Source organism: Centroberyx affinis, unplaced genomic scaffold (genome assembly GCF_046629955.1).
Source record: "Centroberyx affinis isolate AG114_WGS23_722 - 3 ecotype Tasmania unplaced genomic scaffold, CSIRO-AGI_Caff_v1 ptg000158l_1, whole genome shotgun sequence".
Lineage (NCBI taxonomy): Eukaryota > Metazoa > Chordata > Actinopteri > Beryciformes > Berycidae > Centroberyx > Centroberyx affinis.
Window position 1 is genome coordinate 248,388 of NW_027278855.1, and position 23,739 is coordinate 272,126.

At 41.9% G+C, this 23,739-nt stretch overlaps 1 protein-coding gene across 1 annotated transcript; it reads right to left on the reverse strand.

Annotated features, from left to right (window-relative positions):
• Window positions 1-63: 63 nt before the first annotated feature.
• Window positions 64-23,409, reverse strand: LOC139655636 (periphilin-1-like). The gene is made up of 11 exons (XM_071533090.1): window positions 23,388-23,409; window positions 22,756-22,824; window positions 18,064-18,137; window positions 15,960-16,190; window positions 15,581-15,648; window positions 13,183-13,302; window positions 11,726-11,901; window positions 11,511-11,546; window positions 7,876-7,952; window positions 6,671-6,802; window positions 64-1,264 (listed from the first exon to the last, which is right to left on the reverse strand). Coding segments are annotated over exons 2-11 (1,110 nt in total). The 5' UTR covers window positions 22,757-22,824; window positions 23,388-23,409; the 3' UTR covers window positions 64-1,069.
• Between the last annotated feature and the right edge of the window lie 330 nt (window positions 23,410-23,739).

The following is a 23,739-nucleotide window of genomic DNA, read 5'->3' on the forward strand; positions in this document are numbered from 1 at the left end:
ACTTTAAAGACCTTGTAACTTTTATTTACAACAAAATTCTATATGAAAATCTAAAAACATTGTTCACTTACACACATTTTTCACTTGTAAGTCAAAACAAGACAAAAATGTATAATCTAAACACAAAAATGAAACTTGTTAATATAAAAAGAGCGGACAGAAAAAAACATAATGCAAAATACTTGTGTGATAGTTAGCATTAGTTGCACTTAAGAAATACAGATACTGGATGCACCATTCTCTCCATATCAGTATCAAGATTGAGAGAACGGTTATGATAGAAAAGCTTTATTATCGAATACTTTTATTCCTCGTTATTATTCCTAAATAGAACAGTTTGAATCAGTATGATTCAGCAATACTATGGCCAAGCCTCTAGCTGGGTGAATAGTCAAACATTTCACTTAACTTACTTTAAAATGTAGTCTGGGCTCAACCTGGGTATGTAGGTCAAACTGTCAAACTGAATGTAAACAACTTTGTTAGAATCTTGAGATCACAGTAAGGCAAACTGTTGTTTAATTTACCTTTCTACCTTTTTTTACCGTTTCTACCGTCTTTTTTAAATGACCTCAATGTATGATTAAACTATTAGAAAATAATGAAAACTACTCCACCAAATCCAACAGACGGCTTGAAAACTGGACTGTTCAGGCATGCATAGAAATTATAGGTTGATTAAACTTGAATCAACACATCTCCCTCCAGACGTCCCTCCTCTAGTACACTGTAAAAATGTCCATTTCAACAAGTCATTTAATCTAGTTTTGAATCTTAAAATAATTTTTTCTAAAACAAGAGAAAAAAAACTGCCAATGATGCAATATATTTTCACTTGTTTCCAATACATATGACTCTAACTCAAAGAATATTCTTGAATCAAGTTAGATGCAAACCAGTGGAGTGGTGTGCCTTATTTCATGATATTGTAAGTCAAAGTGCATTGGAAAAAAAAGTCAAATTAGCCTATCCAGCTGGCACATTGTTTCCCCCAGTCGTTTTAAATTGAGATTTTTAAGACTCCATACTTTGTCACTTCACTGACATGTTCAGATGGACATTTTTTTTCTTACGTTGAGGCCTCCGGCTGCTGTATGACCTGGTCCAGCTCCTTGATGAAGTGCTTGAGGTCGTCCAGGCAACGCTGCTTGATCTCCAACAGGTTCTCTGTCAGTGGGGTCTGCAGCATTTTGTCCAAACTGGGCTCCTTAGCCGCCAACATCTTCACCACTCTGCCAAACGTCTCACAGTCCTGTCTGTACAGCTGTACAAAAACCAATCACGTCAGGAATCTCATTAATATTCATTATGACAAAATGAAGCATACATAACTTATATAAAAGGAAATGACATTTTATTCATAAGAGCCCACAGAGCAAACATTAAAACTGACATCACTAAAAAAAGAGCAGTCCTATCCAGAACACAAGCTGTGAATGTTCCAGACCTGGTCTCATCATACCAACGCCAAACTGTGAACTTAATGAACCCAGTCCTGGCAAGTAGGTGTATTCCATGAAACAGGTGTGTGAATGTGTGTGTGCGAGCCCATGCAAGTGTGTGTCCGCCCGAAACAAAAGGGAGCCGAGGTGTCAGAGTATGTTAGTGGGTCTGCAGCGTTCTTTCACACCACATTGTAACAAGCTCTCACGTCCCGCTCACATTTTACTGCCTACCCAAAACGGCTGTTAACTTCTTTATTAGTGTCCCAGGTGCAAGCTCACTAGACCTTTATCACCTGGGGCGAACAGGCTCAATGTGGGGCCCTGCGCTGATGCCTCCTAGAGGGCAAGGTCTGGTCTAACTTTCACACCAGCCTATCAAGTGGCCCAACAGTCAAGGAGCAGTCTGGGACAGCAGGGTCCTCCAGGGTTCAGCTAATCCTGCCCAGCTCCCCTCTCCCCTCAATATAAGTTAAAATAAATAAAAGTATGCTTAAAAAAAAACATAAAGGCTGCACTCTGTCAGTCACTACAAATACGAAATCAAACCGTGGTTCCATTACTAGTTAATAATTGAAACATGAAGTCTATTTTGCACAAATGTTTTTTATCTACAAAAAACATTTATCATAATATCTATAAAATATGTATCTATCATTTTTCCAGTGGACAAAGCTTACTATTTTGGGAACAGTTGGCACTAATCACTTTGTCAGATGGAAAACAGTCATTCTTTACATCAATTTTACTTAAGTGGCAAGAGATGTGACCTACTTCTTCAAAGTAGTGATTTAATCAAATGGTTCCAGCTTCCTTAGAGGTATAACTGTGTCATGTTCAGACCGCACAGCCATTTTAGGAATCTGGGCTGCACAGGCCTTTTTTTTTGGAGAACAACATAGTGACATTATCTGATACTGTCTGTCTGTGTCTTGAATGCAGTTAAAAAACAATAAAAAAACTTAGCAGCTTTGGTAACTTTCAAGGCGTAAAGAAACTTGCTGCCTGTCAACTTCAATCAATGTCCAGCCTTGAGCAGGATATGAGGTTAACCGGTTATACGGCTATATTCCAGGATCCTGTCAGCTATGGGGAAATTTAAAACCACAAATGTTGTTACTTCAACATCATGTGCATCTAGGCTGACTCATGATCGTGTACCCATCATTTTGTGTGTGCTGATCACAAGAACATTTGTAAAACCATTGAATGATTGTGACAAGACTGTTAATTGACAATTTCATGATGCTTCTTGGTGGTTGTAAGCAATAAAAAGTGTCTGCAATAAGGTAGTATACTAGATTTGACATGGTAAGGTGCATGAGTGCTATTATCAGGGAGAGAAAGGAAAAATTGGGGGAATGAGAGTCTGTATAATATTTAAAGACAGTTTGGTACAAGACAGTATCCTCCAGTGTCCTAAATTTGAAACTTTAAATTACCCATATAGCCACTATCAAGGTGCACTCTGAGACCAAATTCTGGGAGCGAGGTAGCTCATTTGGGTGGGACAAGACTCCCAACAACTGGAAAAGGTCAAGAAAAGGAGGACAACAATAATATGACATTTAACTCAGAACAATAAGGATGGAAACAGTTCACCACATGGGAACATTCACTGCGTTACTCAAGCGAAAAAACAGGTCTCCAGCAGCTGACGTAAGTGAGCCATGCTACTGTCAAGATTTTTCAGGGCTAAACTGCTTTCTTCTATTAATAATCCCACCCATTTTAGACCAAATCGACTCTGTTGAGAATTCCAGTCCAAAAGTCACAGGTGCACATAAAGTGTGTACGTACTGTATGTGTGTCTGTGACTGGAGTGGGCTAGGTAAGGTTAAGTGAAATTATACACACTCCACCATGCTCTCAGGAGGGAGAAAATGAGGGGTCTCCATTTTCTGCTCTACCTGCTAATTAAATGCAAAGCTAAAAATCTGCGATGCCTCCAGCCCCTAGATGTCTGAAGTTCTCCTGCATTCCCCTTCTATCTCTCACTCTCTCTCGCTCTCTCTCACACTCACTCTCTCCGTACCAGCCTGATAATACCCCTGCTGACTAGCTACAGCATGTTCAGATAGTTGACGCACAGCTATCTGTTCATTCCCGCATCCCTAACCCACATTCTGCGCTTCACAGGTCGGAACACTGTTGCGCTCCAGTTAGGACAAAAAGATGCGTTCATGTATCCAATATTATGGTACTGGGCTACAGCGAGACAACTGACAAAGACTAAATACAGTCTTCACAAGAGTTTGAGTGTTAAAGGAATACAGGTTATTATCCATGCCATTCCATTTTCTGAAAGCTTGGATAAACTGTACCACAACAGCATGCATTGTGCACACACTGGGGAGGAAAAGTCAAGAAAATCATGAGAATGACGAGAACTCTTGACAGAAATATCCCCGACTGTGGGAGATGTTTAAACCTCCTTGGACTCAGCCTGATGCTTTAATGTCTGCAGATCATGTCAAGCGAATTCACGGCCCCACATAATGATAGTCTTCAGTGCCGACCACAAGGAAGTGAGAGACTCACGACACGTGTGGCCAACTAAGCCCAGGGTCAACTTCTTCCAACTACGCAGGCTGGCTTCCCTGCCTACATACATGCTGTCTAGCCTTCTTAGGCTATTCTGAACCTTTGTTCCTTAATTTATCATTACAACTCTAAGTTCAGGTGGCTTTCCAAACCATCTTGTAAGTGCAAATTTCTCCTTTGGAAAACATTTTGATTATCTCTGGGCATTATTGCGGGGAAGCAAAAATTGGTTCCAGGTTTGAAGATGTGAGAGGAAACATGGGCTAAATGAGACAAAAGCATGTGGTGTGTGTCCCACAACCCAGCGCCCCTCTAATCACTTAGGCCTGATTATGTTTGCCATCTTTCAAAACAAAACCTTCCCTAAGCTTTTCCCAAGCTACATCCTTTGTTGACACTGATTACATTTTCACTTCATTATGTCCCATATACGCCGTTTTATACACTTTAAAGCTTCAAAGTAGGAAGAGGAAAAGGGTGGAAAAAGAGGCCTTGCAATGAACTCTGAACTCAAATTAAAAGATTTCCCTTGATGGTACTGGAGCTTAGAGGACTGTGCACAGGAGTATATTTGTGTGAGAGGAAGAGCGTCACTCCACATTCAAGTCATTACATTACTGCGGAATGGTGGAGTGTCTTCAAACAGACTGCTATTCTCTCAAAACCGCTCCCTTGTTACTTGAACAAACAGGAAGGGTGCTTTTGACCTGAGCGTGCTCTGTGTGTTGTGAGAAAAGGTTGTGGGGAGGTTCTGCCTAAGTTCCTTCACTGCAGTGGGAGCCATGGACTGATCCCACAGCCTGATACTGTAGGGCCACACAGGACGGGCTGGAGCCCCAGAGAGACGGCAGCACTAAGGGCCTTAGAGTGGGCTTCTACACAGATCGGATGTTTGTGGAGGTCCAAATTATGAGGGTACAGACAGGAGTGTGCGTTTGTGTGTTGGGATATAGGGTGGAGGAAGGGGGGCGTTAGGGGCCTGAGATTATACATACGGCTCTCACATGGACACTTAGTGGGGCTCTGTTCAAATGAGCGCCGATGCAGGCAGGGGTCCTTCGTAATAAGGGAAGTGGGGTAATGACTGGAGGGCTGGTACACATTAGGGGATATTAAAAGAGCCATTTTAATCACTCAAGCTGCAAACCGGACCTCTCGATGGAGGGGCTAATAGTTGAAATGGATATGTTTCATTTGCACTGATTGAGATGATGAATGAACTTCTCTGAAAATCACTCCCAGGAACTTAGCTAAGTACTGAATGGCTATTTTCTGATTTTATATGTTGTTGTTCTTATTATATGTTCAGATGTATTTTGTTTAATCCCCTGCTTGATTAGAGGATAACAAATCAACTGCTTCACTGGTCAGCAGTGGCATCAAACTCAAAGAGAATGAGGTACTGTGACAAAGGTTTACAAAACAACTGCGATTTATCACGCCTGCAATGGAATTATTTAACAACTTGAAAGATGTTATGAATGTAAAAAAAGGCAGCACCCAAGCAGGAATGTTTACTGTGTCAGAGCATAATTTATGTTTGGGGTTTCTGATTCCCTTTTGAAACAATCATAGAAATTATGTATCACAGCAGGCTCTTAGCCTACCCAGTGATGCAGTGAACTACGCTGATGAGACAAATCCACTCCTAACTGAAGCAGCCAAATCCTGACAGAGTTGTATAGTACTGTGCAAAAGTCTTAGGCATATGTCAAAGAAATCCATAAAGTGAAGATGCTTTCAAAACTAATGAAATTAAAAGTTTCTGAATATCAAAAATTTACAATAAACAGCAGTCTACTGACACACTAATGCAGAAAACAAATAAACATCTAAGACTCCTAAGAAATGTATATAACAAATCTAGGGTCCTAAGACTTTTGCACAGTACTGTATATATCTAGACCTCGTTGTTCAGTCTCAGTGGTCTCAGAGCCTATTTTTAAACGGTTACAACAAAGGATGGAGAAGTGAAGGTTTTTGGTGGCTGTGTGTGACAGGCTTGTCTCATAGTGCGGGCTGAGGAAATGTTGTGGATCGGAGCCGTCACTCTAAATCAGTCAGTGGACGTCTTCGCCACACCAGCTCCTGCCCAAGCATTAACACACTACTTGATCTAGTCAGCTTGGCCTTCCATGGCAGTGATGGATCAGTGTGTGTTTAGCTGAGCCTGGGGCAGATGTTACTGTAAAGACACAGTAGAGGCTCTTGCCGCTCACCACAGCTGTAGACTGGTTAGAAATGGCAGTGTAAGCATGTGTGTGCTAATGCCAAGAGACGTACCACACTGTGGGTGGGCCGGCTGCATCCTGCAGGGCATTTCCCGCCCTGCTTTAACGGGAACAGATAAGTGGTACTGTAGCGTAGTGTGTTGAAGGGGAGGAAAAGCAGCGCAAATCCAAATAGCAGGCCATGTGAAGCGTCACAACCTGAGGTGCTTAGGACTTTTCTGCCGACTCATCCTCCTTCTCTCCACCAAAATAATAAGTTACATGTTTCTCAAATATATGTGTATCTGGCCACAGAATATTTAGAAACCCACCGATCCTCATGGAGAAGGATTCAGATTTAATAAAGCCAATGGAGACAAGTTATTGGCGTAAAGTTATGGCAAAACCAACACCCAGTCAGTATAATGGAGAATTAACAGCAGTTGTGGCGTCTGATCGAGTAAATCTCATTACCGTCTCAATTTCCAGAGCTTTAGCCGCAATGGCCTGCGCCCGGCGGGCCTTGAAGTCTTCCTCTGGTGTCTTTGGCTCCGTGCTCGCAGCCACCGCCTCCTCCGACTCCGTTACAGATGCAGGGGGGTTTTCCTGGCAGGCCAAAGGTTAAGGGTTAGAGCTCAGGTCACCAGGTTTAGAAACTGGTTCTGATTTCAAAGTCTGTAACAAAGTTGAAGAGAGCCATCTTTGCTCTGTTACTGGTGTTGTGCTCTTGTTTCTGCACATGCCTCATTATGCTTGCAGCATGTCAACAGTAAACAGAAATGCTTTGCCACATACATCTCTCTGATCAAAGGATCCTGACAGCCAAAGATGAAAGTGAAAAGCCTGTGACACAAATGCATCAATCACAATTAAAGGAAACATAACAACCTACATGGGCCTGAATCAAAGAAAATATGTTATTTCCTTTTATTCCAGTATCTTATTCTAGACTTTAAAGAGTCACGATACCCTCACTTTGAGCCTTTCTCCACCTACTGCGTGATTTTGAAAAATGCAGCATGAAGGAGCGGAGGGAAAGGGGAAGGGTGGGCAAATGGGACAGATTGTAACATGTATGGTGAGTGCAAATTCTGTAAATCACCAAAACACCACTATGCAGCCAGGATTTGCACAGAAAATCCAGGAAAAAATAAGTATGTGATGTATTGTGATTATGACTAGGATGGATGTGTTTCAACATAAAATTGCCATGAACATTGATTAACAGCTGAAAAAAGTAAGTTTAAGATTTCATACACCCCCTTCCCCAATTAACAAAGTCCTGGGACTGTCATCCTTCCATCCCAGGAAGTGGGACACACTTAATGAACATTTCCACGTTCATCGCGCCCATGTCAAACCACAAGAAAAAGGGAACTATAACGGCCATGAACCGCATGCCCTGTTTTGTGGGCACTACAGTGAATCACATAAAAACAATCTGTGGCAGATTCCATTTGCCATGCTGGGCAATAAATTTGTGTTTCTACAGGTGCGGTTGTGATTAGGAAATGGAAAGAGAGTCATTTTATGAAGTTACTAGTATCTAGACTGCTCACATTAAAGCAAATTTATTTTTCCAGCCTTTAAAAACACTAGGTGCTTCTGTATTTTATCCTAGTAAAAATATTAATGTGATGGTGATACTGGTTCAGAATGCCTTCACATGCTGGTCCTACCTTTGATGATACTGAGCTGCGAGGAGACCCGTCCACAGAGTCGCTGAGAGTGTGGCTAGTCAGTACGCTGGATTTATCTGTGGAGAAAGAGTCATGAGAAATGGAAACAGCAGTAAGCAAACCAGCAGACAATCAACCTCAGATGCCTATAGTAAACAAAGGAACTGTGGACAGGGGGAGACATTATTAAAAAACAGGGTAATATAAAGAACACATCAGGACCACCAAAACATTCCTTTATTTAATTTTGCTCTGTATTAAAAACACACTGGGGAACAATCATTTAAGTTCTACTGTGAGCCACCAAGCAATCACTCACTTATTATTGTACAGTGAACAATGGAGAGGATAAGACGCTATGAGGCAGTTGAACAGTATAAATCGCTGTTTATTTTACACTCTCTTGCTGGAGCTTCCCACACAATAGTGGTCGAGGAGTTCAGCTGTGGCTAAATTGAAATATTGTGCTCTGCCGGCTCCAATATGTCTATAAAAAACAAATATGGCCAAGTTGTAGATGTTTGTTTTTATTTAAGGAATCTCCCATGGCGATGAGACAGAGCCAAGGTAAAATTAAAAACACTTGGACTTGTGATTTTTTTTCCTACTAACTACAGGGCTCTCAGGTTGTGAGACACCCAGTGAAACTTGGAGGTAGTTCCACAGTTAATAGTCAATGTGCAGTACAAATGCACCCAATATTTGTGGCTGCTAAAAGGTAAATATCATTACCAAGTATAAGTCTAGATAAAAGATAAAATAATAAATTTTGATTGTTCCCACCATCTTCAAAAGACCATACATTTGTCTAAGGAAAAGCTGGTAATATACAGGTAGTGTTACAATACCTATAGCCACACAAAATCTGTGGTAAAATAATAATAATAATAATAAGTAATTCAAATGATTAGTAACAGATGCATAGGAGCAGATGCTCATGAATTGCAAATTAAAGAGAAGCGGAGAGTGTCGAGCCTATGCAAATGAAATAATTTTTTTAGCATAGACAATGCAGATTATATATTGAAACTCAATAATGTGTAATGAAGCAGAAATAAAGACCTGCCTGACTGCTGTTAACAAAATTCTATGCAAACACTTAAGCGGTCTTGGATAGTGGACCATTTCATTTAACTGTATTTTAATAAGTTCATTGCTTTGTTCAGTGACTGTAATATTCAATATACTGAGTTACACAATCCAAGTATTGTTTGAAAATGCAAACTGCATTTAACTTACATAGGAGTCATCTAAGAAGGCTAACAACCTGAAGTCTACACTGAGGTACTGCCAACAGGCAGCTGGTCAATGGGCACACAGGCTGCATTCTTTTCTTATCGAGCACACTGGGCATGCTGTGCTGCCACTCTACTTGCACTGAGCCATGACGGATGGCTAGTCCCAAATGTATCTTGCCACAATAGTCTGAGCTGTGGCCCCTATCAGGGGCATTAACAAGGGCATATGTCAGCCGGGAGCAACTGGAATGCCACAGCTAGCTTATTCACTGGATTTCATTCAATCCTTCTGATGCCTATTTATTAACTGGGAAGAAAATGTCATGACACATACTGTACATCAGCATGGATTTCATTGCAAAATCTTGATCTGGATTAATAGGGATAGGTAAAGGATAATAGCCGTGTGTACATGTATGTGATTTTTGCCTTGATAGGAGTTGTAGACCTTGAAAATCCAAGAAAATCACAGCATTTGACAAAAATGCTATGCTGGCCATAATATCTATATTCACTTGTGACATTCCATTTCTTCTTTGTGCCTCAATACAGTATCTTGGAAGAACAAAAGGGAGCTGAGGCTACATTATGACACACTCACACATTTTCAGAAAAAATGCCTCACCACTGAGGTTAGTGTAGTATTTTCATTCTTTCAAGTGTTCATTTTTGAGCTGTTATAGGAAGACTTTCTTTTATATAAGGAAAGCTGATGAGTGATTAATCAGCACAAAATATGCAACCAAAAATAATAGCGATAAATATGATACGCAACGATACACTAGAATGGTTTGAGATTTGAACTCTTGTCAAGGCAAAAAGAGAAAAGATCTACTCGTTAAAAATAACTGGCATTGTCCTTTAAGGCTTGCATTTTGTAATTTGTTTCACCTATCTTATTCTTGTTGAATTTCCCTATTTTATTCTTCTTTAACACCGTTTCAATTCATGCTTGCCAGTTTTGTTGTTTATTGGCTTTAATGCATTATTGCTGAAGTGCTTACAAATAATTTATATCAATATTTAAGACGGCCTAGACATAACAGAGAGTTTGACAGCATCATACATTATCACCAACATTTTGTGAAAAGACATTGTACAGAGCCTCCATGTGTATCACTAAGCCCGGTGAGTATTCCTTATCACCAAAAACCCTGTTCTGTGTACTTTGATGTGCTGGCCTAATTAGCGTTCCAGATGGGGGTGGAGGTGGGAGGGACAACTGTTTTCTCACTGTTTTATTGCATCTTCAAAGGGGGGTACAACATGGATACCAGGCTTCCAGAACATTAATATGTTTATACATGTTAGAAATCAAAGCATTAACACTGGAGAAATTACTGTCCAATCTCCTTTCCCTCAGCCTAATAATTCTGACCATCTCGGATCACTTCAAAAACAAGCTTTTGCAAATGTGAAGCCATAAATTTCACTGGTTCACCTTTGCTAATTAAAGTTCTAAAGCCTGTGAGAAGTCACAAAAGAACAGAAAGCATGTAAAATGACGGACAAGGTGATTTTGAAGACATCTGTTAAGTCAGTGCGTAAACTGCTTTCTCACTGAAGAAAAAGGTCAGACCCTGAATCGAAAGCCAAACCACCTCAATAAACCAAGGCTATCCTTTTCCCAGCCTCTAACAGTGTGCATGGTGTGAGTGTAATTAACATCTTAACGTGTTCCAGCACACCCTGACCCCTCATATTACACACCACCTCTGAAAACAGATGCTTCACTTAGAATGGCTTAATTCTTTTAGACATATAATTACATGTCTCAGTAAGATGAGAAACTGATCTGTATTGCTGTCATTGCACAAGCTATGACAGCTGCAGGGACAAAAATTGCACTCTCAATTTCCCCATGTCGCTCTTCTGCATAATTCCAACTTTTCACTGATGCAATTTTTTGATTAGACAGGAGGAAATTCACAACTCCACTGTAGCGCTCCCATTAGCCATGCTCTCTCAGGTTTCGCCTGCAGCGGCCAATCACAGTGTCAGGGAGTTCAGAGACATACTATCCACTCGGGCAGCAGGTCAGATTGCCAGGTCCGTTATTGCTAGTTCCACAACAGATATTAGAAAGCAAAAGGTGGAAGTCAGAGCAGGAGAGTGCGTTCATTTTTATGTTTTTATATAAACACCTTTATGTAAAGCTCCATCTGTTTTTAGTTGTCTCTGTTTATTTTCTAGTTGTATCTGTTTATATATTGCATTACCTTTTATTCCAATTTTTGTATTTATTCTTTTTTTTTTTATTTAGCTTTATTTTATTTATTTAATTGTGGTACTTTTCCATCACTGGAACACAATATCAGGCACAATTAAAAAGAAGAAGTGGGCTTAGGCTGTGCTGACCACTAAGCCCATGTGAAATGCCTTTCTCTAGAAACTTACCAAGTTCCCTGTTATGGCCACAAGTCTCTTCATATCCTGGAAAATAACATGTACAATCAAAACATTGACAAGTGATACACATACAAACACAGAGACCAAATTCAAACAAACGTGTAATGGTTATTATTATTTTTGTTGTAATATAATTATGTTATTTTCCATTTCAAAATCCTAAGCTTGTGCTATTTGACATCCACAGATGACTAAGGACTTACGCCTTTGCTGGAGCTGCTGGTAGGTGTAGCCTTTGTCCTTGTCAGGGGAATAGCTCCTACTGCTGGTGTTTGATCCTGTACGGACAGGTATGGGTGGCTGACCTTCCCTCCGTATAGGAGAACGGTCCCGTACAGAAGTGTAGGGCTCTCTCCGCCTGTAGTTATCATGGTCCTCCCTGAGGAAACAAAGAGCGACAATGGAGTTCCAGAGACCATCAAATCCTCCCAAAGCACTTAAGTCACAGCTCTATGTCCATGTGCATTATACAAATCAGGTGAATATTTGTGACGAGACAAAAAAATGACTGCACTAACAAAAGGGCTTGAAATCAGTATCTACCTCTTGCAAAAACCAAAATAAAATTGGCAGTGCCAGGTTGCTCTCTTAATTCTTCCTGGCAATTAACTTTTAGTTTACCAACTTTGCACATTGGCAGCCCCAAATGGCAGCGAGGTAAGTGAAAAATGTGAACTTCAATACCCAGAAATCACATAACATGACATCAGTAAACTGCACACAATACGCTCATAGCCGGTCAGTCTATGATCGCTTTATACCAGAGAATACAAAGCGGACAAGAGAGGCAAAATCTCAAAATCTAACATTGGTGAGTCCGGCTTTCTCTGGACAGAGTGCTCGCTGGCTGTGATTTAGGAGACAGTCATTATTTCACCAATTCATTACTGCCTGTGGGTGGAGAAGTATATATACACATGACACCGGAATTTCTCTGGAACTATTGGGAAATCTGCAGGGTCTCCACAGGGGAGTGGGATGCTCTGTGCTATTGCAGCCCTACTTTATGATTTAGCTTGATAAGATGGATGTATTATTACATAAAAATCTTGCCCAAATGCAGCTTCAACTTCAGATAACAAATATCTGCTTCAAGTTACTAGGCCTATTTCTCTGCTGGTTCCAGTGCAACTGAATGTAGTTGGTGCATAATTTGTAAGAACAGGCTGCAGACTTATATAGCACTTCACCCAACCAGCACTTTACTTTAACACCCCGGTCCACTGGGCTCCCACTTTGTTTGTTTTTTCTGGGATATTCTCTCTTATTTCTGAACAGTCTTTGATGATAATTAAGCATATTATAAATGTAATGCAGTTTGCAATGTACCTCATGCTTACAATGAGCAATATCAAGATATGTCTATCCATGTCTATCTACGTACATGATGCCTTGAGGTGGAAACAAATTGTAAAAAGTGGAGCAACTAGCCAGATGTGCTGTATAAAATAGGATTTTATAGTAGACTATTTTGATATAAGGAGAACTTCGCCTGAATAACAAGGCCATGTTTCATGTCATTTTAGACAGTCCTACTGTACATGATTTCAGGAGGAAAAATACCTTTTGCAGTGTGCAAGGTTATTCAAATGAATATAATCATGCTACATGTTCTGTCATTACATTTTAAAAGGGTAGGCTGTGTACTATAAAACTATACCCTCGGTCTGTATATGGAAGTGGCGGCATTAACTTGTGGTCTCCCCTGTCTGGTGTGGACTTTCGAGGGGCTGACCCTCGACCTCTGCTGCGGAAATAGGGGCTGCCTCTGCTCCTGCTCCTGAAAAAAATAGGTATAATAGATTATTATAAAATAATAATAATAAATGCATCTCAAATTCAGGAGTGAGTTTATGGTCACGACTACAGACACAGAACCCTTTTTCAGAAGAAAAAGGGATGGGTATTTTTTTCACTAAAATTTATCTTCAAATATCGGCAGAACCATGATATTGGCTAAACACGGGAACTGAAGTCATAAACGACATAACCAACTTTCTTTGCCATGTGAAATAATTACCAGTTTCCAGATTTCAACTAATTGATAGGCCTAGCATATGTACTGAAACATCACCAGTTATGTTCCTGATCCCTATGATTTTCCTGGCTGAACGGTGCCTAAACAACATGCTTTAGTACCAGAGGTATAAATGACCCAATGGCACCTGGTTGTCATGACCCCTGCCTGAACTCAAGCCACATCCCAAACAAAGAGCAGGCCTAACAAGGCCTCAAGCTTTTACGACTTATGGCCTGTTTGAAGTAGCCACGGCTCAGCTTGCCATTTGCCAAATAAACTTAATTGCCATCGTTGTAGTATTTCAGTGCCCCTACAAAACTAACATCACAAGGCTATGGATAAAAAAAGGAGTTATATGCTTTGTTCAGGAACAAACAGGAATTCTATAAGCACAAATCAAGCAGTTATCAGGAAAGGTCAGACATTTGACATAAAACAACACAAGTCAAAAGGGTCATGTCTCACACTGGCAGAGATTTAAAAAGTACCCTCGGAGTACTGAGTAACACAGCAAGAAAATTGTCAGACCCATTCAATCATCTGATGAGTCATCTGAAGCTTAAAATTATCCCTGGGTCCCATAAGATGAAAAAATAATGCAAAAAAATGAAAAACAGCCATACCAAAAATACGAAACTGATACTATTTGCATCTTTATTCCCTTCGCTTCCTTTGATAATTATCCACTAACAAAAAACGTCTGTTTATGCTCTAAAAAAAGAAGGAACATCAATACTTCAAGTAATTTTAAATGAATTCACAAAGCCAGTTTACAAAAAACATTAAACAAGACATGGCTTAATTTGGCAACTTTGATGGTTCAAAGGGAGAGTGACTCATAACTTTAAGTTGCATTTCTGGCAATTAGCTGGTTTCTCATTTTACTCATTATCTGCCATTCATCATCTGAGGTCAAGAACTCCACAGAAGAGCAGGATAACCAATTTGCCCTGCCTCTGTTACCAAGAGTTACATTAGGGTGATGCACCCCCTGTCTATATCCCACACCCCTCTCTCCCTGTATGTATGAGTGTGAGCCCTGTTTGCTTCACAACGCTTCCTCTGACTTGTGCTATTGCGACGCATAGTGAGTAACTGCCCAACATGGAGTTCGAAATTTGGAAACAAACACAATCTCCAGTCTAGAATGCCCCTTATTAGTTATTTGAGTAATTTGGCAAATGTACTCAGCAAATCTCCTGTGCAGTAAAATAATGGACTTTAAAAATGGCCATTATGAGTCCATTTCAGATGAATCCAGTGATGATATAATTGGACAGAAAGGACACAGAGGGCATAGGCTGCTCAGAAAACCTGAGGAGTGTGTGGGTGTTTGACTGGAGAGGGAGTGGCCCAGCTGTTTTTCCTCTGGGGGGGTTGGCTCTTTGGCTCAGTGAGTAGACACTAGTGCCCTTTGTCCCGGTCTCTAGCCTGGTGTGACTCCTGGGAAGGGGGGCCTTGGCCCGTGAAGTGTTGGCATGTTGAACTGGCTAGGGCAAGAAGGTTGTCTTGGCAGTATGGGGTAGAGCTAGGTGGATCTAGCTGTTGTGTGTGGCCAAGCTTCAAGGGCAAAACTTGAGTGCAGTACAGTAGCAGAAAGTATTTGTATTACTATAATGTCTATCTAACAGCTTGTAACAATGTGTGGAATATTCTTCACCATCAATGATAATGTCTTTAAAGGAGGGAATTTTGCTTTGAGTGTTTCATCACTGATGGACTGGCCTAGTCCAAACTTTACTGAAACAGAATATCGAAATTAGCGTTAGATTAAGGCTCAATTAGTTTTTTTCCTCCCCAATTACATTTCATGCAGCAACACACATTAAGTGATTCAAATTCTAAAAGCCAAATCATGTCCAGCTTGGAAAAGACAGAACTCTGCCTCCACCTAGAGGTCAGTACAAGCATTACATGAAGCATTTGAATTGCAGTGAAGGAAGACAACAATTCACCAAGTAACAATTTCACATCATAAGGATGCTCCAAAAAGAATTCGAGATCAAACTGGTCAAATAGCAGAATCTATATGAATTACCTTATCTCTACTTGACGCCTTAAATGACCGTCATCTCTGTTTGAACTGTAGTGGGAGTACGGGTCCTCCTGAAAAAATAATCTGAATCAGAACGACCTTAATTGTAAAGTACTACAAATGTGGACATTTTATTCTCTGTGACACTACCAGAAACAGTAAAAAATGTTAGGCCTACAAGACAAAATTAACATTATAAATAACACATCAACACAGGTTTTTCCTGACTACTTTGGGATGCGGTTTGATTATGTTCCTTACTAGTAGATATGCTCACGGTTCAAAACTAGACCCTCTGATGTGCATATAGTGTTTTATAGTGAATTGCTGTTAAACTTTCAACATAAAAGACAATAGATTTTTCAAACCAAGCTTGCCATACGTTTAGCGGGGGAGAGGAATTTCTGCGAAAACTGCCAAAGTTGGGGTTGTCATCAGTGTATCCACGATCGTTGGATGGGTAAGCGCCTTCGCCACGGTATTCTCTTGCATCCTGGTGAGTTCGAGAACCACCATACCACTGGTCTTCATCATATCCTCTATCGTATTCCAGCTCTGGCCGAGTCACAGAGCCCCTCTTTTCAACAATATTGACAACTCTCTGGACTGTCACCTGAAAGGACACCATTGCCAGGAGTTACAGCTTTGAAACAAGTCAGACATATCATATTTTACATTTCAGGTTATTAGCCCCAACAAAAAAGGTAGGAAAAAAAAAAAAGTGAAGGAAGCTACTTCAATTTTAAATACGAGAGAGCCTAAAAGGGAACAACTCTCAATTTCATAAATAACATGCTATTCCAACTGCACCAGAGTTCAGTCTAGCTTTATGAATATGGGCAGATATTCATAAAGAGCTGGGGAAAAAAAGAGCTGGGAAAAAAGCCTTCTCCTACTTTGCTCCCTGGACTTGGAATAATCTGCAGAGCACACTACATCTTAATAAACTAGTCCCCTTGGAAAAATTTAAAGCCATGTTAAAAGTCCATGTAACTGAGAGATGCAACTGCCTTAATTGAGCTGGATATAGTCTCTTCCTTGTGTGTTTGATGTTTGTATTCCCTGTCTGTTGTGTTTTATTTCTATTTAAACTATAATTGTAACTGATGTTTGTATTCCCTGTCTGTTGTGTTTTATTTCTATTTAAACTGTAACTGGTGTGCTGTCTTGGCTAGGTCTCCCTCGGAAAAGAGATTTCAATCTCAAGGGACTTCCTGGTTAAATAGAGGTTAAATAAAAATAAATAAAAAAAGATATCTCGCAAATATAGGAACCAAAGAGCCAAGAGGAAAATCTGTGGTGTCATTAATATTAGAGCTGCAACGATTAATCGATTAGTTGTCAACTATTAAATTAATCGGCAACTATTTTGATAATCGATTAATCGGTTTGAGTAATTTTCTAAGAAAAAGAAGTCAAAATTCTCTGATTCCAGCTTCTTAAATGTGAATATTTTCTGGTTTCTTTACTCCTCTATGACAGTAAACTGAATATCTTTGGGTTGTGGACAAAACAAGACATTTGAGGACGTCATCTTGGGCTTTGGGAAACACTGATCGACGTTTTTCACCATTTTCTGACATTTTATAGACCAGACAACTAATCGATTAATCGAGAAAATAATCGACAGATTAATCGACAATGAAAATAATCGTTAGTTGCAGCCCTAATTAATATACATTGCTTGAAGATAAAGTTGCTCCTTAGACAATGACCTGGAGCCTGTAGAACTGTAGAATGCTTAAACTTACCTTAATTTCATCCTAATGCTGAAAATTACTAATTCTCATATAAAATAATCCTATTTTACAGTCACCTTTTCCAATGTCGACATATTTCTCTCACACACATTCTGTACACATGCAGATGAGTTAGACTGTAGGGGCAAAACTTGCCCCGCAAATATTTTTTTAAATTTCCTACAGTGGTTCAAGGTTACTTCATCATTATGCCAACCAATAATGGTGTTTAACGTACAATTTAAGGAAAAGGTGAGCTCCTTTTCTGGTCAAAAAGACTCATTATTCTCCAAGGAGTCCTAACCTCCCATTATATAAGAGATAGGGACACTTGTACATCTGAACTCCTCTGTGCTAACACTTGAGCCTCAGGAAAGAAAGAATATGATTCTTGTGATCATATAAATGCTGTATATCAACTATATCAAAAGGCATCTTGAGTTACTATACAATCTTTGAATGAAATAGCAAACATATAATACTTGGTGGCAGTCTTGTGCTAGACACCACCATAGTCTCCAGACTGGCTTAGCCTATAGATATATGGTCATGGGTACAAAATGAACAAAAGTGACTGAATACAATCAGTTCAAATCAAACTACCACTAACCACAAGAAAACAACTTAAAGAACAATAGCAGTGTCATGATACCAGGGATCGTTTGTAAGTAACCACTAGTACTTGCATATTACCTAAGAAACTTAGTCAAACTCATATATTTGACAATGTAAGATGTCTCCCCTTACCTCTCTCACATCTCTCGGCGGGAAGTGCTCTTCATATGTCTCTCGAATACTTCTTCGATCTCGACGATATGCCACTGCAATGGGAATGTGTTGGTTAGATTACCCCAAAACAGCTGTTATGAGTACAGTATGGCTTTTATAGTTATGCACAACATGCAACATAGCCAAACATTTTAAATTCACAGGGATGTGATTTGAATTCGAAGAGGATTAAATGGGGAGGCTTCATGATGTGAAGCTAACTAAGTCGATAGAACCCCATTAGAGGACAAAGCCAGTGTGAAATAGAATGATAGTTACGTATTGTAACTCTAGTTCTATGATCACAGGCGGAGCCCTCTAACTGGGCTCTATTGGCTTAGCCACTTATCTAGTCGCCTCAGCGCACTGAAAATTTGCATGCACATGCTCAGCCAATCAGGATGAGCCTGTACACCCCCTATGGGGTCTCACGCTTATAAATGGCGAGCGGCCCCTCATTCAGCATCCACCTAAGTCTTCAGCGACTTGTGGAGCGGCAGGGCGAGCTGTTAGAGGGCTCCGCCTGTGATCATAGAACTAGAGTTACAATATGTAACTATCGTTCTATTTCACTCAGGCTTCACCTTCTAACAGGGCTCTATTGGCTTAGGGGGCGAAACAATGTGTAACATTGTATGTGTATGTGTAAGGTGTAACAGTGCAATAGGTCAGCCAGATATGGTTCTGCTCACACCCATGTCTATAGAATGGGGGGTGTGAAAACCATCATTACACTTAAATCATGTTGACAAAACAGTAAGGTGTAGCGCTGGCCAACCCAGTGGCCGGTCTCCATCGAGCTACAACACGAGAGACTCGTGCATATTAGGTAATTTCTTCACAGGTCTCGTGTACCAGTACTGTACAGAACTGGAGAAAGACCCAGACACATCCAACAGATAGAACCTGATGAATGGACAGGGCGTCGACCAGGACGCCGCTGTGCAGATCTCCTCCACACCTGTTCCACTGAACAGTGCCGTCGACACAGCCACACTCTGTGTCGAGTGCGCGTGGATGGCTGCAGGAGGGTCCCTACCCGCCAGCACATAAGCCTGTGATATTCCCTCACAGAGCCAGTGGGCGAGTCTCTGCTTTGACCGGGGCTTGCCAGCCACACTATCTGCATAGCACACAAAAAGCTGCTGTCTGTGCCTCACTGTGGCTGTGCGTTCCACATAACATGCCAAGGCACACACGGGGCCATAAACGGTCCTCTCTCTCCTCACCATGAGGAGGAGGATAGAAAGCCTCCAGCTGAATTGTCCTAGACCGAAAAGAACTATTGATGGATGGACCGAAAGAGCCCGAACCGAACAGCTTAAGAGAACTCTGCCTAAGCGGTTCAAAAGGCTCCTTAGAAAGAGCCTCCAAGACCAAAGGCAGCTCCCACTGGGGGGCGGTGGAACGCACCACTGGGCGTTTTCTCCTAGCCCCTTGCAAAAAACACTTCATGAGGGGGTGGTCGAAAATCAACCTCTCTCCAAACTCCTCATGGCAGGAAGAGATTGCTGACGCATACACTTTAATAGTGAGTGTGCCAACCCCCTTTCCAGCAGGCACTGGAGAAAAAAGAGAACAGATCCAACTGAAGAGTTCACAGGATCGATGTTCCACTACCCGCACCATTTTTGAAAGCCCAACCATTTAGCCTTGTAGCTATCAATGCTGGATTGAGCCCTCGTGCCCTGGATGGTCTGCACCACATTCGCAGCCAGTCCAGTGTGCATCAGTCTGTCCCTCTCAGGAACCAAACCCTGAGAGGCTGTCCCAGGCTGGGCATCGCGCCTGTCGCTCCGTTCACCTGAGACAATGCCCCCCAAAACTGGGGAACTGTCCAGGGCTGAGCCACCAGCAGCTGTTTCATTTCTGCGTACCACGGTGCTGGCGTGTGGGCCGGTGCCACCAGAATGAGTGGCAGTCTCACCATTCTCATTGGTGATGCTGAGACTGTCAGCCGCCCCATTTCGGCTCGAAGACCAGAGGGGGGGGTTACCCCCCCCACCGAACTGCTCCCCGCTCTGCCATGCTTCCCATGTGGGAAGCGAGCAGAGAGCAAAATGATGGCTGTGATCGCTGGTCTGGCTGGTTTCCCTTGTGGGAGGAGGACAGAGAGCAATCGGCCATCAGGGTGGTAGGAATAGGTTCTTTGTGGAAGAAGTAATTTGTTTTATTACAAACAAACAAATTCACATCATTCACACAAGACACAATGGGAATATTACCACGGCACTAACACCTCAGGGTCCTCTCTGGGCAGGTGGCGGAGGGGGAGCATCAATATCGGAGTGGGCTGGTGGCGAGGCGGGCTGCATCGAGGACGGGGCCGGTGGGGGGCAAGAAGAGGACGTAGTGGAAGAGGAAGCCGCATTACGCCGTCCACGCCTCTTGGACGCTGTCGTACGCCGTTCCCTCGAGTCCTGCGATGAAGTCTTCTGCTTAGTGGAAGAAGATGCCAACGGCAGATGACGGCGTAGCTGAGCCTTTTCCTCCTCTAAGCGTTGCAAACGCTACGTAGCCAAGGTGACGGATGCGCCAAAGAGCCCGTCAGGCGACAGCGGAGCACCCAGCAGGTCCTCCTTGTCCTTCTTCTGAAGGGCTGTCAGACCGAGCCACACGTGCCGAGCCCCGACGGTAGACAGAGCCATGATGCGTCCTGCGACGGCAGTGACTCTGGTTAAATTGTTCATCTGTCCCGCAATACGGGATACACAATCCAAATCAGAAGTGGTGAGAGAGGATTTCCCTGTCGACGCGGTGGATAGGGACACCCGCAGCAGGCCCAGGTTATTGGCCACGGCTGCCGTCTGAGCCGCCAGGTGGAAAATCCTGCTGAAGAGTTCCACTGTCTCCTTGTCTCTGGATTGAGGAGGAGCATGTTTCCTGCTGCCAGACCAGCTGGTTGAGCCAGGAGAAAAATGAGTGGCCAGCGCGTCATCGAGCGGGGGAAGACCAGAGTGGCAGATAGCAGCTTTCCCGTGGACATTGGAAAAGTCGGAGATGGAGGAGATGTTGTCATCGCTGTCTCCGCCGGCCTCCGCCTCACTGTCATCACAGTGGCGCTCGATTTCAGGAGAACGCTGATGCTGATAGCATTTGAAATGAGCCCAAGGCTGCTGGCGTCTCACCATGGAAAGGGCCCTGCAGCTGCTGCAATCTGGCAAGTCGGAGACGGCGTCAGCGGCATGTTCCGGGTCGAAGCACTCAAAACACGCCTCATGCGGAACGCGATCAGGCCGGGGCAGTCTGGGCAGTATTTAGCGATGTTGGTCTCAGATGATGCCATCCTAGGCAAACTTGTTCGTCAGGCGCTGAAGAAAAAGTGGAAGCTGAATGAGGGGCCGCTCACCTATACACCCCCCATAGGGGGTATAGGCTCATCCTGATTGGCTGAGCACATGCATGCAAATTTTCAGTGCGCTGAGGCGACTAGATGAGCGGCTAAGCCAATAGAGCCCTGTTAGAGGGCAAAGCCTGTGTGAAATAGACCGATAGATATGCTAGGCAACTTTAAGTTTTGTGATCACAGGCGGAGCTCTCCAACATGTCACCCTGTTACTCCCATGAGTCGCTGAAGACATCGTGGATGCAGAGAGGATGTGTGCTCGCCTTATATAGGGCAGAGTACCATAGGGTTGTATGGGCTCATCCTGATTTGATCAGCATTGATCTTCAGAGGGTTCGACCAAGACGCCTCATATCAGCATGGCTTGTCTAAAACGATATTTGGCTCAGTTAGTAAGTAAGTCCACTATACTGCCTTCCTCCCTGTATATATCGGTATACTTTGTTGGACTACAAGTAAGATGATACAAAGCTGACTTTTCAATCGCAATGCAAACTCATTTCATTGAGTTCATTTGCCCTTGCATATTAGGCTACACAGAAATGGTAGACAGAATAATTGTGGCCGTTATTTATTTAGGTGTTTAAGTTAGTCAGTGACTACAATCTTGACCAATAGGTGGGAAACACTGACACTGAAACATGCACACGCAGGGTCACAAATAATGTTCAAGTTGATTTTGGTATGTGTTAATTTTTTTCAGTTTCAGGATTTAAACTATAATTTAGAATGTAAAAATGCAATTCCTTGCGCATTTAAAAGCTATGCCTGAACGAGCATTCAAATGTTCAGCATACTGAGATAACTAGTTGAGTGGTTAAGCCAATAAAGCCCTTGTTAGAGGGCCATGCCTGTATGAAATAGATAGGGATTCACCAATATGCGATATTTTCCCACCCATAGCAGCCAATACCAACATGTATTTTTCTAAAAGTCTTAGTATAAATGCAGGTGTAAAACAGGTTACGCTTTTCAGACATGCCCATTTAGGATAATTTAGTGTTTTGTTTTGTTTTTTTAAACAAAAGACCATGCTAATTTTATTCTGTTGCTAAATTGACAGTTGCATTAAATGACACACTCCTAGAAGAAAACGTACAGTTGATACCGGCCGATACTGATAGTCTGCCAAAATATTGGTGCATCCCTAAGAGAGCCTATTTAGCAGCATGATGCCGACTTGATGAGTTGTGTGACTAGCAGGACCTGCTTTGAGTAGATAGCCTTTCACGTGCAAAGCAAGAAATGCGAATTGTGCTACAAAGGGCATCAACTAGGCAAAACTGCTATGGTTGCAAACTCAAAACGCAGTCATTTTCACTTACTGTTGAAGGTGTAAATGGTGTTGTTCCAGGACTGCTATGCTCAAGATGTCTCAGCAGGGGATAATGGACCTATAAAGAGGAAAAGAGTAGCCTCATTAATCTGATTCAAAAGATGAGTGGATTCATCTCAGACCACTTGTGACAATTTAGCAATACACAGCATCGCCTTCTTGGCAGGCAGGTTAATTGTAAACAAATACTAACGTTAGGTGATTTGAAAGTCAGTGCAGTTGCAGTACAATTAGTGGTTCCCCAACACAAAATATCCCAGCCTTCTCAAAAGTTAACTCTCTCTTTTTCATCAACGGTGACTCTCATACAGGGGACACTTCCTTTTACTGAGAATGTCGATGAGGTAGATAATTGCACCATTTACAATGTGATTACACTTTCGCCAAAGAGGGGGCGGCGACGTGGACAGTCCAGCACCCTGAGCAAGACACCAAAGATGCCCATACATGTTTAATGATATCAGAGGTCATAAATTTGAGCCCCTATGTCAAATCTCGCTGGGAGTACAGGGGGTTTTGTTGACATACTATAAATGTTATTAAATTTAAGTGGACAAGAACACAGCATTTACACTGTCAGGTAAGCTAGCACACCAGGAGGTCAGAAAGAAACTCACTTACCACACATTGATTTGAATACTCCTAGTCCCCAAATTAAATTAGCAAACTTAATTCACGTGTATGGTATGAACGAAAATAAAAAACGCATCTCTTCTTCCTTTCCCCCCCGCTTCTTCTTCTTCTTCTTCTACTACTTCTTCTTCTTTATTTTTGAGGCGGCTGACATCCAACTGAAAGGTGTATTACCGCCACCTATTGGGCTGCAGTGTGGGTAGAGACTTGGAGGATAGACTTAAATCTCTTAGATTCTATTTATTATCCTGTTTCCCGTAAAAAGAAAAAAACAAAACGAAAAACTGCTTCTTCTTCTTCTGTATATGTTTATATACCAGTGGTGGAAGAAGTACTGAGA